This window comes from Vigna angularis, chromosome 7 (genome assembly GCF_016808095.1).
Source record: "Vigna angularis cultivar LongXiaoDou No.4 chromosome 7, ASM1680809v1, whole genome shotgun sequence".
Taxonomy (NCBI): domain Eukaryota; kingdom Viridiplantae; phylum Streptophyta; class Magnoliopsida; order Fabales; family Fabaceae; genus Vigna; species Vigna angularis.
The window spans coordinates 15,994,317-16,013,181 of NC_068976.1; the positions used below are offsets into that span (position 1 = coordinate 15,994,317).

The window sequence follows — 18,865 nt, forward strand, 5'->3', positions numbered from 1 at the left end:
ATGAATGTTGTACAAAACTCGCAATTTAGGTTGGTGCTAGAGGAGGAAGACTCGTGATTTGCTGCAGGTTTGATGACGTCGCAGATGGAGATGTGGTGGTTGCAGGTTCTCACGTTAAGTGGCGCGATTGTTACGGCGACGACGACCTGAAATGGGCTTTGCTACGCAGCGGTGGTGGCAGCCTAAGGTTTTGGAAGCGTGAGGAAGATGATGCACGAAGATGGTGGTCTGGCGAGCTGAGACCTTAATCAGAAATACATTTTCAACAATTAGGGCTTAGGTGGTGGAGAAGATGATGGAGGTGCGAAGATGATGGTCGGCCGTGACCGTGGCGACGGCGGTTAGGGTTAGGTGGTGACTAGGGTTTCTGTGTAGGGGAAATTAGGGCTTATGGAGGTAGGAGATAATGATGATGATGACGTGTTAAGCGTGATGTATCATTTATTGAACATCTGGCCGTTTAACTGTTTAAACGTCGTCTGTAAAAAAGACTAAATTAAACATAAATTACGTTCTTTAGGACAACATTGAACAAAAAAAAATTGGGACCATTTCGAACATTCCCAACCAAACTTTTTATATGTACATCAACCGCTTTCTTTCCTATATTTTTATCAATTAAAATGAATGTAAGATAAATTAGCAAATCTATATATATATAATTTAGTTTATATATATAATTTAGTTTTTGTATTAATAATGATTTTTTTAAAATAATAATTCTTTACTAACTGTTATACATAATGAAAATTCTATAATTTGGAAAGTTATTTTTAATGATAATATTTGTTAATCAAGCCCTTATAATAAGAAAAAGATTTTGTAATTATTATAATTGTCATCTCAATGAAACCACAATTATTGTTATTACAATCATCATCTGTCAATAAAAATTCATTGAAAGTTTTTTTTAGTTTTGATATTTATCCCATTTTAAATCATTAAACTATCAAATTGAATAGATAACTTAAAAAACAAAATCACTATTTTATTTGACATTCTATTTTATTTGACATTCTATTTTATTTTGAATAACATTTAAAAAAATACACACTTTAAACATAAGATATTTTAATAACTTTTATTTTTAATTTAAAATAAAAAATAAAAGAAAATTTAAAAATTATTTAACTAATCTTAACCTTAAAATTTAGAATTCATAGTATATAAAAATATTTTTCTCAATTAAAATTTGTATACTTTAAGAAAGTTAACAAATATATATATATATATATATATATATATATATATATATATATATATATATATTATACATATTTTATAAACATTTTTTATTAAAAATAGAACAAATATAGATAATGACTATAAATAGAAATCTAATTATTTGACTTGTGTCAAAATCTATTTAATACCAAAAGAGAATTAAAAGTCAAACAATGAGTGAAATTCTGGGTTGACTTAATTTTCTTGTCTCCTATATGTCCAAAATATTTAGCTAACCACTTTCATTTAAATCTTTCAATACATAAAAATACTAAACTATATTTATTTTGACTTTGACCTGAACCAACGTGATATTACACAAAAAAAAATAATATAATATATGTAAAAATCAAGGTGAATATATTATTTCAATTTAGTTCATCACATAAAAAAAAATTATTATAACATTTAAAGGATAAAGCGAAGAAGAAAATTATAGAAAGAGAAATACGAGATAAAATATGTATTGAATCACAGATAGATGAATAAAAAAAAAATTATAATATGAATGATTTCATGAATAATAAATATAACTTTTTACTACAAACTAAATTTGATAAAATAATTAAAAGCTTCACAGAGGAACTTGTTTATAATTTTATTATGTTATAATTACGGATTATTTTATAATCTGTATTCCAAATTTTACTTGTTAGCTCTATAATAAAAAGTATTCACTTTAATTTTTATACTTCTATCTTTGATCTCTATAAATTTAGTAGATAAAGTGATTAAAAATGGTGTATCTATAAAAACAATTAAAAAATATATGTTTTAAAAAACGAGTAATTAACTTTTTATGATTTCATGGCTCTCTTACTCGCTCTATTGAGAATTCAGGTCTCACGCGCTGGTGCTGGGGAGCACAGAGACGGCGTCGTTTCCATGGACTAAATTTGCACGCGCCCACGTTACAATGCTAAACTAAATTTGATGCAGAAGCATACAATGAGACTCAAATGAAAACGAACACAAAAAGAGAAATTAAGAATATCAATTTCACACCAAGCTTGCTCCGTAGATCACAACTTCTACTCCACCCAAAGGTACCTTCTTTTCACTCCCTCTCTTCCTTTCCTTTTTTATTATTATTGTTTTTCAATCTCGTTAATGGTTCACATTTCTCTCCCTTCAGATGTGCGATTTGGCTATGATCAGGTCCAAGTGATTATCCAGAAATCGAAATAAAAGTAAAATCAGGCGCTTTGGGGTTGTTAATGTTGAAAAGTGCCAAGGCGTTACTCAAAATTCCTTGTCAGAATCAAAATCGAGAGAGGAACAGAGGAATAGGGTTTGATTGATGGGGTGTGACTGTGGGGGGAAGTTAAATTTGAGAAAGCCTCATTTTTATGAGGTTTATTCCTCTGCCTTCAGCTCTCATAGACTGGTAACTGTCCAATTTTTCTCTCTATCTCTCTCACTCTCTGCTGTTCTCGCAGACCTAGCTTCATTTTCCCAAAGTATATATTTAACTACCCTTATGAATGAAACCAGAAAATTCAATCTTAAACTTAGGTTTTACAACTTATGGTGCTCCTTTCGGTTTTTAGCACAATGTGTTATGACTAAGCATCATTATGCTACTGCAACAATAACAGGGTAAAGTGTGTTTAAATGGGAAAAAATATGCTTTTTCTTTAAAGAAAATTCTGTGTAACTTAAAAGTTTTTAACTTTTTTTTTTGTCTGAAAGGCACTATTTGTTATCAGTTAACTAGAAAACGACAACAGTAATATTTATTTTACACACTTAGTTGGATTATCCTATTCATGTTCTAGTGTTGCCTAGTCCTAAAGAGGGCTTGAGAAATGTTTGATGTCGCTATCCAATAATGTTTATCATAAATTTCTTGTTGGAATCTTTATGTTTAAAAGTAAGTTATCTTTTATGCAGAAAATTCCAGATGGATTTGTGTGTCGCATGGAGGGAAGGACGTACGGGTCATTTTCATTGACTGGTCCCAGTGGAAACGTATGGACAGTGCACTTACTTAAGCAGGACAATGATCTATTCTTCCATCATGGATGGTCGTCATTTGTGGTGGATCATCGTCTAGAATGTGGTGACCTTTTGGTTTTCAGATACGAAGGTCACTTGCATTTCACCGTCCAAGTATTTGATAAGGATGGATGTGAGAAAGAGGCAGCATTTATGTCTGAATGTAGTCAAAGTTCGAGTGACTTTGAGGAAATTGTTGGACAGAAAAGAGATGTGAAGGAGAGTTCTTCTTTGGATATTGCATTTGATGGTGTTGCTAAGAAAAGGAGAGGTTGTAAATATGAGAACCGGGAACATGAACCAGGGTTTGTTGGTAAAGAACTATTGCGATATGAGGTAGTAAGACCGATTAGAATGTTCAGAGAAACTGAAGAAACTTCGAAAGCTTGTTTGGCTAATGATAGCCTTGTGCCTTTTCACATGGACCATCGAAATGAAGGTACAGTTGCTTTGATCAAATTCTGGTTCTCACACAAAATGATCTATTAAAATTTTTCCAATAATAAGTCTATACGTGTCTAGAAAAACTTATTTTGCATTAAAATCATTAATTATATGCCACAGTATACTTTTCTTTAGTACTTGTTCCTTTAAGTTTGATATGTGAAAATACTATCTAAAATACAGTATATTGACAAAGTCATGAACTCATGATTGCTCGAATTGTTCAATGTAACGCAGAGGCTGCCATCCTGTACAGAAATGGAAAGGAAGATGGTCATTATTTTCTTGGTGGAGTTTCATTATCAAATGTATCAGCACAAGATGAGAAAAAAGTTGCTCAGTCTTTTACTTCCAAATTTCCGTATTTTGTTAGAATCATGAAAAGCTTCAATGTCAGTGGTTCATATACTCTGGTGAGTTGTTAGTTTCCAAACAATGTTGTTTTATGACTCTACACTAAGTGCTAAGTTACTTTCGTAGTGTTTCATTGGCTTGAGAAATTGAATTGATATATATTATCTTTTTCCTTGAAAGTCCTTCATCCTTCATAAACATAGGATGAAAAGCATTTCATGTACACTATTAAAAGATGCCCTGATTGAAACTTTCATCCATACAAGTCCGAATTAGTGAAAGTCAACCTTGGTAGATTGGAACTATTATTTTCCTTGCACTTAAATGCATCTTGGAGTGATTTTCCCACACCCAGAATTATCTATAGTACTTAGAGGTTTTTTCTTATTCGCTGTGCCTGCCATTAACCTTGAATTTTTTGCTTCTCCCTGAATGTGCACGGGGATCAATTTCTTGCGGATGCTGATTTACAAATTTTGTAATGCAGAATATCCCATATCAGTTTTCCATGGCGCACCTTCCCAATTGCAAGATAAAGATTATTCTTCATAATTTGAAAGGAGAACATTGGACTGTCAATTCTGTGCCAACAACTAGAGTGCATACTAGTCACACACTTTGTGGAGGATGGATGGCTTTCGTTCGTGGTAATAACATTAAGATTGGAGATATCTGTATTTTTGAGCTTGTGAACGAGTGTGAATTACGTGTTCACATTGCTGGGGTTGGAAAAGATGGTCTAGAAGACGACCAGGTTGGAAGAGTGAATGCAGGGCATGCTGGAACTACCAGATATATGCCAATGAATGCTAAAGTAAACTCAAAGTCCATAAGAAAAGTTGATCTATCAGATAAAAAATGGCCCAAGATTGGTCAAGAAACTGTTTTATCCATTGACCTTAAGAAATCTGGTAGAGCTTCAAATACTTCTAAGAAGATGGGCCTTTGCCCTCAGTCCAAAGCTGCCCATAAAAAGTTGGGTAAGTTTTTTCATTGTTTGCCCAATTTGTGATCCACTAACATTCCAATTACATGTCAGATTTATATCTTATTTTGTAACAAATTTCTATGAAATTTTTTCATTTTCAGAAAAAAAAGGAAACCAGCATAACTCAATTCCTTGAGAATTGAAACTGTTTCACTTTGCTATTGAAAGGAAAAACAAAATGAATAAATATTGAATACTTTCCTTCTTTTAAGGTTTCTAACTTCCAAATTATGACTTATGTTTTGAACTCTAAACAATGACAGCTACTCCGAGGAGACATCGGGTTGAAGATGAGCTAAGCTCACAGGCTAAATCTGGTTTGAGAATGTTGTTTGCACTGGATGAACAAAGAGTAGCTCAAGCTTTTAGTTCCCCTTTTCCCAGTTTTGTTAAAATCATGAAAATGTTCAATGTCAGTGGCTCATACACTTTGGTGAGTTATGCACAACCATTTAGTATCCATATTTACATTTTATTCTCTCTCTCTCTCTCTCTCTCTCTCTCTATATATATATATATATATATATATATATATATATAATATGAATGTTAAGTTATTTAATGTCTGTTACATTGTAGAAAATTCCATACCAGTTCTCAGCTGCACATCTCCCAACTTACAAAACTGAAGTTATACTTCGTAATTCAAGAGGTGAATGTTGGACTGTGAACTCTGTACCAGATGCAAAAGGCCGAACAGTTCACACCTTTTGTGGGGGTTGGATGGCCTTTGTTCGTGACAATGACATAAATTTTGGTGACACATGCATTTTTGAACTGGTTACTCAATGTGAGATGCAGGTGTACATATCTGGGGTCGGAAAGGAAGGGCCTGACCATCAAAATGCCCACTTAAAACTTGACAGATTGTCTATCCTTCCATCTACCTGCTAACCTTCTTTTCTGTTTCTGAGAATCAATCTTCACTGAGGATGTTTGTTTTCTGAGTCTCAGATCTTTTGTTTTATGTACATATTTCAGTAATTTCATCCTCTTTGATCTATATTATATATGTGTATACATATATATGTGTGTGTGTTACATGTCATGATCCTAGAATATAACCAGTTTATTAATTAGTCAAGCCGACTTAAGCTAGGTGTGGATAGTTAAACCAGTTACACTGAATATCTTTATTATAAACTTTATCTCGTTTAGGCTTTCAGTTTCCTTACCTGACTTTTAATGAAAAGAAATATTAACTTATATTATTTTATAAATATATTTCTAGAATTTTCCCCCATATTTTAGCACTTTAACTTTTTCCCACAGATTTTACAGTCTTGTTTTTTAATTTTCGTATTTTACCAATCCATTGAATATTCATCTATATATAATAAAAGGATATTTTAAATTTTGAAATCAAGAACTGAAGCTGGTTTCGGTATTTGAATCTTACTTTTAGGAGTTAAAATGTGATACATTCTTACGCGTCTAAGTAGTCCAGATAAAATCGATATCTAAATAGCAAAATTATAAGATCTTATAATTTTACATATAGTATTTAAAAGTTAAATTTTTAAGACGGCTAGGATCGTCCAATAAAATTATAAATACACTTAATTTTTTTTTTCTGTTTAACCTAATTAAAAATTAATATGATTAAAAATAATATAATTAACAAATTTTCTTGTTGCCAGTACCGAGGTAGTCTCGTGCTCTACTGGTATTTAGGTCGATGTTTGTTTGTCTTCGAAATACTTAAAAAAATATAATGAAAATACTTAAAAAAACTTAGTGGCAAAATTCACTATAGTGTAATTGTATAATATTTTTTTGTTTATTTAAAATGTGAAGGTTTATATATATATATATATATATATATATATATGTATATATATATATATATGTATATATATATATATATGTATGTATATATATATGTATGTATATATATATATATGTATATATATATATATGTATATATATATATATATGTATATATATTATACTCAATTTTTAACATGTTATTTTTTTTGTATTTACGTTGATATTAATTAAAATTGTTAAGCATTTAAAATATATCTAAACATGCCTAATGCCGGTTATTTTCCTTTTTATTATAACTCATAACTTACACATTCTTTTTTACATTCTATGTTTTTTATTGGCATTTTTTTTTTAAATTGAAGTTAAGTTATAATGCAAAGTGTATTTATTAATAAACGTCTGATTCATATAATTAGTTTTATTCAATTATTCGATCTCTAATAGTATGGAACATATAGTTTGTTTAATTTTAATAACTATCAATTAACACAAATCTTAAATTTATATGCACTATTTAATTTGGCATTTAATATTTTGGAGAATTAAATTAATTATTCAGTTTCTATGAGGATTAATTCGTTTATTCTATGACATTAAGTCAATAAATGCACAACAATTCTAACTGGTAAATTAATTAGCAATTATAAAATCAGTTAATTATTTTTGTACATGAATATTTAAATCATTCGTAATGTTAATAAAAAAATGTTTGATGCCAGCAAATAGATCAGAGAAGACACAAAACACATACTAATATGTATTTGTTGATTTGCTTAAAGAAACCAAAGTTTTCTATAAACAATAAACAACATTTTATTTTCTTTTTTTATTCTATTTAAATTTTAAAAGTAATTTCTCCCTCAGTTTCTCTTCACCATGATTGAAGTCTCATTTCCTACAAGTAGTCTTTCAATGTATGATACCAGTAGCTCTGGCTTTGCCATGTCACTGAATCTTGACCTTTTCTTTTTTGTAATTATATTTTTTGTATAATTAACCTTTTCATTGATATTTTAATTTAAAGAAAGTTAAAAAGGTAAATGTAAAATACCATTATGTATTTTAAAACTTGAATAAAAGCATTTAATGGATTAATTCTTTGTAAACTATTTCATCTCATTTTTAAATGAAAATTCATCCTTAAAAATTTATCTTCATCTCCAACCCAATATTTAAAAGATATAACTTTTTTTTTCACATTTATTTGGATAAATAGATATATCATTACATGTCCTCCTACTTCTCTCTTTACTATATCAATAATTAATTAAATAATTAAAAAATAAATAAAAACCATAATAAATAAAACATGATATTATAAGATAATTAATATACATTTTTTTTTCAGCATCAAATATAAAATAGTTATAGTATATAATTATTACATATGATACCAAGTAACAATAAAATAATTACACATAACAGTAAAAATATCAATGTCTTACAAATAAACTACGAAAAATTGAGTATCAAATAAAAGTCAATATAAATTTTTTACATTCCCAACTAAATTAATTGAAAATATTTTACTAATTTAAAACGGAAACTAATCTTAGGCTGAAGAAAAGGGAAATAAAACTATCAATATGTATGAAAACGTAATTAGATGGATATGTACACACTTTTCATCATCATCCTTAATTTAAAAAATTAAATATTATTAATACTTAATTAATGTAAAAAATTTCCATCCGAGTTTGTATAGTTATAAATTATATCATTATATTTATTATTGTTATGAGTAGAAATTACAATAATTCATGTAATGTGAAAATAATAATAATAAATAATAATAATAATAATAATAACTATGCCCTGATTATTTTTCCAGTTTCCAATTTTGTAACTTATGAACACCATTTTAGTTTGTTTGTGAAATTGTACATTACGATAGCTTATTAAATGATAATTTGAGCTTTTTTACAATTTTATCAAAAACAACTTTAAGAAAAAAAGATGTTTTCACAAATTAAAGATAAAACTTAGTTATTTTTATTTTTAAATTATGAACTTTATCTTCTTCTGTAATCAATAATATTGATGGTGGATAAGACTTCGTAATTCGTTACTGTCAAAATTCTTCACAACCATAATTGCTGGTTGAATTAACACACCCCAATACCAAATTACACATCTTTTTACGAAACTCATTTTTACGATAAAACAACATTTACTCATATAAAAAATTATTTTTATTAACTAAAAATTTTCATTTATTCAAAAGATTATTTAAAATAACTTTTTTGCATTTGGAAGGGGTGTTTTACACTTCAACATGTTTATGCAGAAAAGAAAAATTAGGGTTTTGAAGATTGCATGAATAATAATAATAATGTGTTGAATTGTTGCATCAATCGCTTACTTGTTCGATGCACTGTGCTGTCTGTGATTTCTTCAGATACAGCTTTTTGAAAATCGGACCTATGTTTAGCTTCTGCCATTTCAATTCCAAGACAAAACTAGTAAGTTCTAGAAATTAAGACAACAAAATTAATCCAAATTTAACCATCAATGTTTATTAAAATAATTTTAACATGAAAGTAGTAATTAACCTAATCCAAGAAACTAACAGTAATTTATTTTTAATTTTGTCATTTTTGAAAGATCCTTAACTTATCTTAACTTAAGTTCTATCTATATTACTTAAGTTAAGTTCTAAATAACATTGGTTGAAAAATATTTCGTTTAGCATCAACTAAAAATAATTTTAGTTCAAATTAACTGAAAATAATTATGTTTAACACTAGTTAAGAAACACTATTCATTGTATTAAGAGACAATTAATTTAACTAATGCCGATTGAAAATTAACACAACATAAAAGGTATTTCATATTAAATTCTCTAAATTCAGTTTTAAAATATTATACTACTGGATATATTTGTCTTTAAGGATATAAATATTGTTTTTGGCCCCGTTAAATATATATATAAATATTTGAATGGTATTGAAATTACAATTTGTATTTTTATATTATAAAAAATTTATTGTTAGTTAATCAATTTAATGAGATTACTTTAACCTCTATTAGTATCAAGTTGAATGGTTTTAAACACGAGGTAAAACTTATCCATTAGCTTAAAATGTGTGCTTATGTTATAATTTTTAAAAAAATACACTATTTACTTCCTTAAAATTTTAGAAACCAAATAATACCAAATACATGTCCTAAACTCTTAGTATATTTTTTCCTGAGAACAGAAAAAAAATGCATTGTTTGACTTACTAATTTATATTGCTGTAATAAGTAGAAGCATGTTCTCTCAGTTACTAATAATGTTGGTTGTAAAGTCGTCCTGCACACCCTCTTTTTCGTTTTCATTTTCATGTCTTTCTTTCTAAAAATTAATCTGTTCTTTATTCTAATCTTTTTTTAAGAATTTAGTCACATATTACAATAGCTAAGGAGTTTATGATTCTTTCTAATGATGAAAATTCCAAACAAAATAACCACATTGATACCCAGAAAATCCATAATTTTACGGTATTAAAAATATTAATCAACTTCACATTTTGAACAATAATGTTTTTCACAATAATTTCTTAACTTTCTTGTATTTAAGTTAACATGTAACTATAACATTTATACCTCCTCATCGTTCTTTCCCTACAACAAAGTTTTACCACCTAAGATTGTTATAACTACACAACAAAAAGTTCAATTAGACTTCAATCACGGCTTTGATACCATATTATAAGGTGAATTTTAAGTCTAACTCAACTCCACAAAATCTGCTTGTAAGGTGAGACTAACATCCCACTTATATATTATAATTTGACCTCATCTCTAGTCGATGTAAAACTTCTAACAGATTGATTGTACAAAAATTGAAGAAACTTGACCTTACCTTAAGATGAAATCGGAATATATGATAAAAACCTTCAGGTTAACCACTCCATGACTTTGGATATTGAAGAAAACAAGGAATGAGGTCAAATATTGTTTGATGGAGAAGGAAGAAGAATGAGCAAAAGCTCATCGGAATTGAAAATGAAAGGGTTTTCAAAAACTATTTTTGAAATAAACTTCATGCTTTAACTTTTTATTATATGTAAACTAACAAGAAAAAAAATATAATAGTGTGATAATAATATATAATTTTAATTTTGTTTAATTTATATCCAGGTTCTTACAAATTATGCAATATGAAAATATTATTGAAGATGATAAGACTTGTATGAAAGTGTAGTGACATATTTAGGATGATATGTGAATTATTGTTTGATTTGTATATTACTTATTGACATTATAATATAGATTTCCTTATTTCATTGATTATTTAAGTCACATAGATTACGATATTAGATGATGAAGTTGAAGGAAAGTTCTTGCATATTGTGACGTGTATATATGTGACTTTAGTTGTAATGAGTTTATCTCAATCCTTTATCTTAAAGTTGCTTGTAGATCAAAATATTTGATATTAGATAAGATGTTAAAGCATACTTAGTGTGAGTATTCTGAAAGACATTGGTTGTTATTTCGTTTATTAAATATCTTTGATGTATAGATTCATTTGTAATCTATGTGAATGTTGTGTGTTAAATTTTGAATCAAAGTGAATTGTTGGACTTATTAATCAATATATATATATATATATATATATATATATATATATATATATATTTATTATGTGTATATATGTATATATAATTACTAGAAGAACATTTGGACGAGAATAAAGTTACATTTTTTTTATTTTAACTATTTATATTTTGATGAGTATTGTATATTTTAGGTTGTATTATTTATTAATATAAGTCTTTTTATTACTTTATAGTATAGATAGTAGATAGTTTAAATTTTTAGGAATCTTAAAGTAGTTTGGGTTATCTAACAAGTAACAAAAGCTAGTTACTTTGATTTTAACTCGTTTAAATTTTTAGGAACCTTAAAGTAGTTTGGGTTATCTAACAAGTAACAAAAGCTATTTACTTTGATTTTAACTGGTAGACAGGTTTTAATTATTAGTTGTAGGCTTATATGATAGTGTAATTGTGAAATTTCATTGTCTGATGCAATTTGACTTGTTGAATTGAGATTAGGGAATTGAATTGTCTTTAAAGATTATATGATTTAAATTATACTATGATGAATGATTGAAAGTGTATTAGAAGTAAATTGTCTGGTTGAAATTATATATTATTTGAAATTTGGTGTTTTGACAGTTGTGGTTAATTTTAGGCTGGATGGTAGAGGCTTGTGAGGCATAAATTTTCAGAAGTCGTGTTATGCAGAATTATGTAGACTCATTGGACAAATATATTCTTAGTGAGCGAAACCAAAGTCATGAGATTCACTGACTTGGTTTTCGTAAAGCAAAAATATGGTCGCTGGGCAAACTCAAAGTCAGAGAGCCACTAACTTAGTATTCATCGAGCGAGAAAACTCTCGTTGAGCGAGACTAAAACCAGAGACTCACTAACTTGACAAAGGATGACCGAGACCATTCTTGTCAGACGAATTTCATGATATTTTAAGCATGTGCCATTAAGTGATGATCTCGCTAGATGAGTTATCTAGTCGTTGAGTGAATTGATACTTGATGAGCGAATATATACTCTTGGTGGACGAGATTAACATAGTCCAACACTTAATTTATATGCGTGTTTTACTAGTTTGTGATGGTTAAAGGTTGTTTTGTGAATGTTAATGTGATATCTGGTTTGTAATGTTATTTGAGAATGATTGTAATCAATCAAAGTAGGAGTTGGTTGTGGTGTTTTTCAGTGTGTGTTTTGACATATGAGATTTCATAAAGTAGATATCCTAATATATACTACCAATCATTCAACTCATAGAGAGATGAATGAGGTGGAGGAGAAAATGACAGGATGTCTTCACTCTAGACTATTAGTTTTATGTGTGAAAGATTAACTTTGTGAGTAGTAGGATGATAATCCTTGCATTTATGACTCTATTTACTACAAGTGCATATTTACAATGAAGCATTGTGTCAAAGTATATATCCAGATAAATTGAGTACAGAGTCAATTGCTTATACGTTTATTTGAATTATAGAATGTTATTATTGATGAACTAATAATTGATATGTTAAGTTGTTATGATAATTTATTTTGAAACTAGTTTATCCTATCTTTTTTTGTCTATAATGTTTTTTTTTCAATGATATGAACAGATAATGAGTTAGATATTAATATATCTTTGGTGGAAACGAAAAATATCGTCCAATGATTTTTAGTATTTTAGTTAAATGCTTCGTTAGTAGTTGTTATCTTTAAAAAAACTTATTTAATTTACCTATTACTTTGTACATATATTACGTTAATATATTTATTATATCGAATAACTATATTAATATTTTGTACGATTTTTATTTATTTGCCGTGCTGATAATTATAGTATTTCTATTCATAGACTAATTGTATTATATGTTTATATAAATATTAATATATTTATGTCCATGTCGTGATTTTATATGGTGTTTTCGTGATTATGTTGTGATCATTTAACACATAAACAAATATATTGAAAAATAATAATAATAAATATTAAAGTTATATATATATATATATATATATATATATATATATATATATATATATATATATATATATATATATATATATATATATATATAAAAGTTTGCTAATATACGTAAGTTCTTTGTGTACTGAATTTTAGTAGACAAAAATATCCTTATATATTATGGATTCTTAGTTTTAAGGTTAACGGTATTTGAATAATTTTTATTTTCAAAACCTAAAAAAAAAAAAGAAATGCTGAAACCTTTACTCATATTCTCATTCCTCTCAACACTTTATCTTTCATCTCTTTTTCACTCATATCCTCATTCCTCTCGAACACTTTATCTTTCATCTATTTTAATCCAACGTTTTCTCTATCATCCATAATGTAGCTCCAACTGAAAAATTCAGAAACATTCATCTAATTCTAATCCACTTTTCTTACTTATCCAATTTGTTTCTCTCTCTTCTCCATACTCTCTCACCCACACACACCAAACCTGACGACATTCCAATTTATTGTTTGCTTTTTTCATTCATTTGTTTTTCATTTTAATAACAAAATAATTGATAATGTTGATTATTGTGTTTTAAGAATGAAAATTATTCAAATATCCTTGACCTTATAACTTAAAATCATAATATATCAGAATATTTTTGTCTATTAAAACCCAATATACATTACTAAAATGTACCAACTAAAAAAAGAACTTATGTGTGTTAGCAAACCCCTTCACCACACACACATACGCACGCGCACACTCATAAGATATTAAATTATAGTTATATTTAATTTTTTGTTAATTATAACACACTTATATTAAATGATAATTTGATAAGAAATTATAAAAAGCTTAATCATCAATTTTGATGTATTTAAACTATAGTGATTTGAATTTAAATAAAAATATTTTTCTATACGTGGCTAACTAAATTTGCTTATACTTTAAACTTTTCTTTCAAATGAGGCTAGTTATATACATATATATATATATATATATATATATATATATATATATTATAATTATAGTAGATGTGATTAAAAATACTACAAAGGAATCTCCTTTTAAATATTATTATTTGGAATAAAAAGTCAATCAATTTAATTTCTTAATTAATAACTGTTAAAGTAAGACTTGTGGTTAGAAAAATCGTTAAATGTGTATGTATGAACTTTTACATTGAATTTGCTTCTAAAAAATGTTACTGTAATAAACTTCCAAATTTGAATTTAAAAAAAAACTATGAAAAAAATTAATTGAATAATTTAAATACATTTATGAATGTAAACTGGTAACCGCTAATAGCATCATCTGGGTCCGTTTCAGTAACTAGTCACTCTACCATTAATTACATCTCCTTAATTAAAAAGATTAACATTATAAATTTAAGAATTAAGTTATAATAGAACTGTTAGAACATGTTAAGGTTAAAAGTAAAAAACAAATTTTAATTTTAATATAATAATGAAATTAATTTCTTGAATATATTAAAAATTATAAATTATAAGTCTTACAAAAGATTTATATTAAAACAAAATTAAAAAAAGTTTTAAAATTAATGTAATAAAGTAAAAAATTTATATTCTAAAAAAAAATTAAATAAAGCTTTAGATTTTGAAATAGAAAAATATTTATAATATTAATATGATAATTAAATTAATTTTAAAATGTAAAAAGTAATTTAAAAAAGTTATAAAAATATTTATATACTGAAGTAATTTTTTTAAAAAATAATATAAGAAATTGGTCGTAAGAGTTAGAGCGATAAGATTCTTCTTGTGTCGGAAATTAGTGTCATCACATTTTGTTTTTAATTTTTCTTACTTTTGTTACGTTGTAAGAAGTGATCTAACTATGAGTGGGTTTGGTCTGTGTTTTGTCATTCCAGTTTATACTCGTTGGGCCGTGTGCCTTTGTTCTCAACTCATACCCTTTCACCGTCTCTTGGACTCAAATCACTAAAGATTGAAACTTTTTTCATCTTTGACTGTTGCTGTTCAAATGGGGGTTCAAAGCTGTAATGGTTGCAGATCCTGGGAGGAGGACATTTACTGGTCTCATTTTCAATTCCTCCATTTCGTGCAGTTTCTCCGAACGGGTTATGATCAACATCTTGTTAGTATTCCATCCCACCTCTTACTTTTCTGTTGTGAATCATGATAAATCTGGCAAGGAATGGAACATGGGTTGAATTGAGCTCATGAACTTCATTCTATGTCCACAATTTTTTTACCCCCTTTGTTTCATTCTATCATCTCTTTTGTATCGATTTTTTTGGTAAAAAAATTTGCATGCACCCTGATATGTTTAAGGATATGGGCGAAGGGCAAATAGAAAAAAGAGAAAAAAACGAATGAGCTAAATAGTTTGTGTCTTGTGATTTGGTTGTTGTTGTCTCTGTTGTTCTGTTCCTTGTTTGCAAACACTATCTACTTTGCATGCTTGATATGGAAATAGTTGGTTATCAACCAAGTTGTTGTTGTTGTTGCTCTTTGATGTGTATCCTATTCTAACTGCATGTTTTTGCTGCTTATTGTATGTCGTTCTCATTGATGAAATTTGAAGCTTGTTTGCAGGCACTTCCGAAGACATTTTCAGACAACTTAAAGAAGAAGCCGCCTGCAAATGTGACCCTAAAGGGTCCTAGTGGTGTTGCGTGGAACGTAGGGATAATTACTAGTGGAGATACCTTGTACTTTGCATGTGGTTGGGAGCAGTTTGTGAAAGATCACTGTTTGAAGGAGAATGATTTCCTAGTCTTTAAGTATAATGGTGAATCTCAGTTTGATGTTTTAGTGTTTGATGGGGGGAGCTTGTGTGAGAAGGCATCTTCTTATTTTGTTCGCAAATGTGGGCACACCGAAGCTGAAGATGTGGGTGGAAGTCTCAACAAGAAAAGGGACAATGCAGAAGATCCTATGAAAGAAGGTCACATCCCTTTAAAAGCTGGTGTGCAATGTGCTTCACCTGGGAAATCTGTGCATGCTAATGGTACCAAGGAGCCAATTAATGTACCTTTTGAAACTCCTACTCCCAGTGAAGAGGCTTTCAATGCAGATGTTGAATCTGCTGGTGCTGAGCAAATTACATCGGATGGAGTCCCTCTGTCAGCTGTTCCCAAAGAAACTGTTAATGGAAAAAGGATCAGGAAGCTTGCTTCAGTTGTTAAACATGTGCAGACCAAACGGAGGGGCAGGGGCAGACCAGCTAAAGTGTCTACTGTTATAGAGAGAGCACTTGACTGGGTGTCTGGTAACATGTTTACTTGTCAAAAACTGAAAGGAAATGATATTACTACTGTTTAATGAACTTTTTTTCTTCTTATGAAGATCAAATTTGAGAATTTTTTATTTACTGACCAGTTTTTGATTCTTCAAAACCACAATGTTTTCTTAGGCTTTGAACTTCAAATACATATAGCTGATATGAAATAATGGAAGCCGAATGTAGGCTTCCGACATTACCTTTGTTTTCCCTAATCATATACTGAAATTTGGCTCTCTTTTATTATGTAACGAAGCATATGAATTGGCTAATGAGAAAGTATGGTTGCTCATACCTTTGATTTAAAGCAAATTACGTTTGTGAGATGTCTTAATTCAAGTGAAGGTTAAATCCATCATTTCTTTCTGACAATGAGAAAAAGTTATGTGAGTAATAGCATAAGGCAAGACTTGCTTTTGCATAGATGTGCCCTGAACTCTACAACAGATACCAACTGATTGCTTTGATGATAGTTGGCTGTTATTGCTTGTGTAGGCTTCTTGTTTGCGTGTTTTAAACTCAAATGTTATGTGATTATCTTGAAACAACTAGTTGATTATTTGCATGTAGAAAACATGCGTGGTTGAGATTGATTATGGAGAAAATAATCGCTGGTTTTATATTCAAAATCTCAGGGAGTTGACACATTTAAGTGGTTCTTTCTTGAAAATAAGTTGGACTAGCACATGCTTCTCAGTTTGTAAAATTGATTAAAAGTAAAAATAGAAAAAAAAACCTGGTCTGTTTTTACATTGACCTTATAACACTGCTGCTTCTGTTTGAATCAATATCAGGACTAGATGCTGAACCTGTTTCTGCTGTTAGAAGTGCTGCACAAGAGGCATTTATATCAAATAGAAGGCCTGTCACAGATGATGAGATTAAAAATGCCTTAGCATTGGCCCAGGCAGGACGCACTGATGACAGTTTGGTTGTAGTCATGCGACCCTCTCACGTGTACAAGAGATTCTTTGTGGTAAACATTTGCCTCACACAATCTTTCATTATTTGATCTGTCATACATAAGCTAAAATCATCTCAGGTTATGGAGAAACTCAATACATTTTACCATGTTGTCTTTTCTTTAAGTAAGTGTTTGTTATTCATTGTAATCCTTTTCTGTGACTAGTCAATGCCCAACAAGTGGATAGGAGAACACATCCCTCCAATGTCTCAAGATGTGATCTTGCGCATGGACAAGGGTGAATGGGTTGCTAGATACAGCTACCATAATATTCGTCATACTGGTGGACTTACTGGTGGGTGGAAACACTTTGTCTTGGACAACAACCTAGAAGAGTATGATGTTTGTGTGTTTAAACCAGCTGGCCAAATGAACGACAACTTGGTCCTTGATATGAGCATTTTCAGAGTTGTTGAGGAAATTGTTCCTCTTTCTGTTATGTCTCCAACAGGAAAAAGAGGAAGAAAACCAGCAGCACAGAATGCTATTCTGACTGAAACATAATTTGCATCATCATGAGGGTGAATGAAAGCATTGCAATGTAAGTTGATAATTTATCATGGGACTGCAGACCAAGTTCTTTAGTTGTGTTGTGTGTATTTTGGATATTGAGTTAGATTGTTTAGCCTTATTATCAGTCTTCTAAGGGGGCGCAGTGTAGTTATATATATATGTATGTACTTCTTATTGGTCCTGTTAGACCTAGCTGGTTTAAATATGAACTGATATCTGCAGAGTTTTTAGATATTGAGTTTGACTAGAACAAATCTAGTGTGATGAAATTTTAGTCTGTTTTAATCAGTGTCTCAAAGTAATTTATTCAAGATGTTGGTTTTGATTTTCTAAGGACATTTATGAAGAGAAGATAAATTAAGTAATTTCCAAAGTTAAAGTTTGAAAAGTGGAGAATTCTCACTTCACCAAATTCAAATGAATATGTTCATTTTAACTGACATGAAATGCCTAGTTTGTTTATGAAGTGTTTTCGTGTTTCCTGCTAATATATGTATACTTAAAATAGAAATTTGAGTTGACATTAAATTTGATTTTGGTTTGTTGTGCTTTATTAAGTTTGCCTTGAGTTGTTATGTAGCATTTCAATGTAATTTGATAACAAAGGATGAGAAACTAAGAAAAAATATGTCAATGGTCAAAGTTTTCTAGTCTTTTTTAGAGTAACATCCTGAATGACACCGTTTTGTACTGTCCTACAGATTTTTTGAATTAATATAAGTATTTGTAATTTCAGGCTAACATTATATTTTTTCAATTAATTATTGCGTAATGATAATGTGTATGTAGGTATCATGAATTATATAACAAATGAGTGGAGAAATTTGACTGTAAGACTAAGATAAAAATGAGAGAA

General features: G+C 29.0%; 2 protein-coding genes across 2 annotated transcripts; both read left to right on the forward strand.

The window, feature by feature from the left end:
- Positions 1-2,111: 2,111 nt before the first annotated feature.
- On the forward strand, positions 2,112-6,011 carry LOC108331396 (B3 domain-containing protein Os11g0197600-like). Its single transcript, XM_017566045.2, has 7 exons — positions 2,112-2,270; positions 2,360-2,611; positions 3,118-3,661; positions 3,904-4,079; positions 4,508-5,000; positions 5,272-5,441; positions 5,588-6,011. The coding sequence occupies exons 2-7, from the start codon at positions 2,525-2,527 to the stop codon at positions 5,900-5,902; spliced, it is 1,785 nt and encodes a 594-aa protein (XP_017421534.1). The 5' UTR covers positions 2,112-2,270; positions 2,360-2,524; the 3' UTR covers positions 5,903-6,011.
- Positions 6,012-15,104: 9,093 nt separating this feature from the next.
- LOC108341071 (B3 domain-containing protein REM16) lies at positions 15,105-18,239 on the forward strand. Its single transcript, XM_017578724.2, has 4 exons — positions 15,105-15,383; positions 15,845-16,520; positions 17,327-17,508; positions 17,662-18,239. Exons 1-4 carry the CDS (start codon positions 15,270-15,272, stop codon positions 17,998-18,000), a joined length of 1,311 nt encoding a protein of 436 aa, XP_017434213.1. The 5' UTR covers positions 15,105-15,269; the 3' UTR covers positions 18,001-18,239.
- Positions 18,240-18,865: the final 626 nt, after the last annotated feature.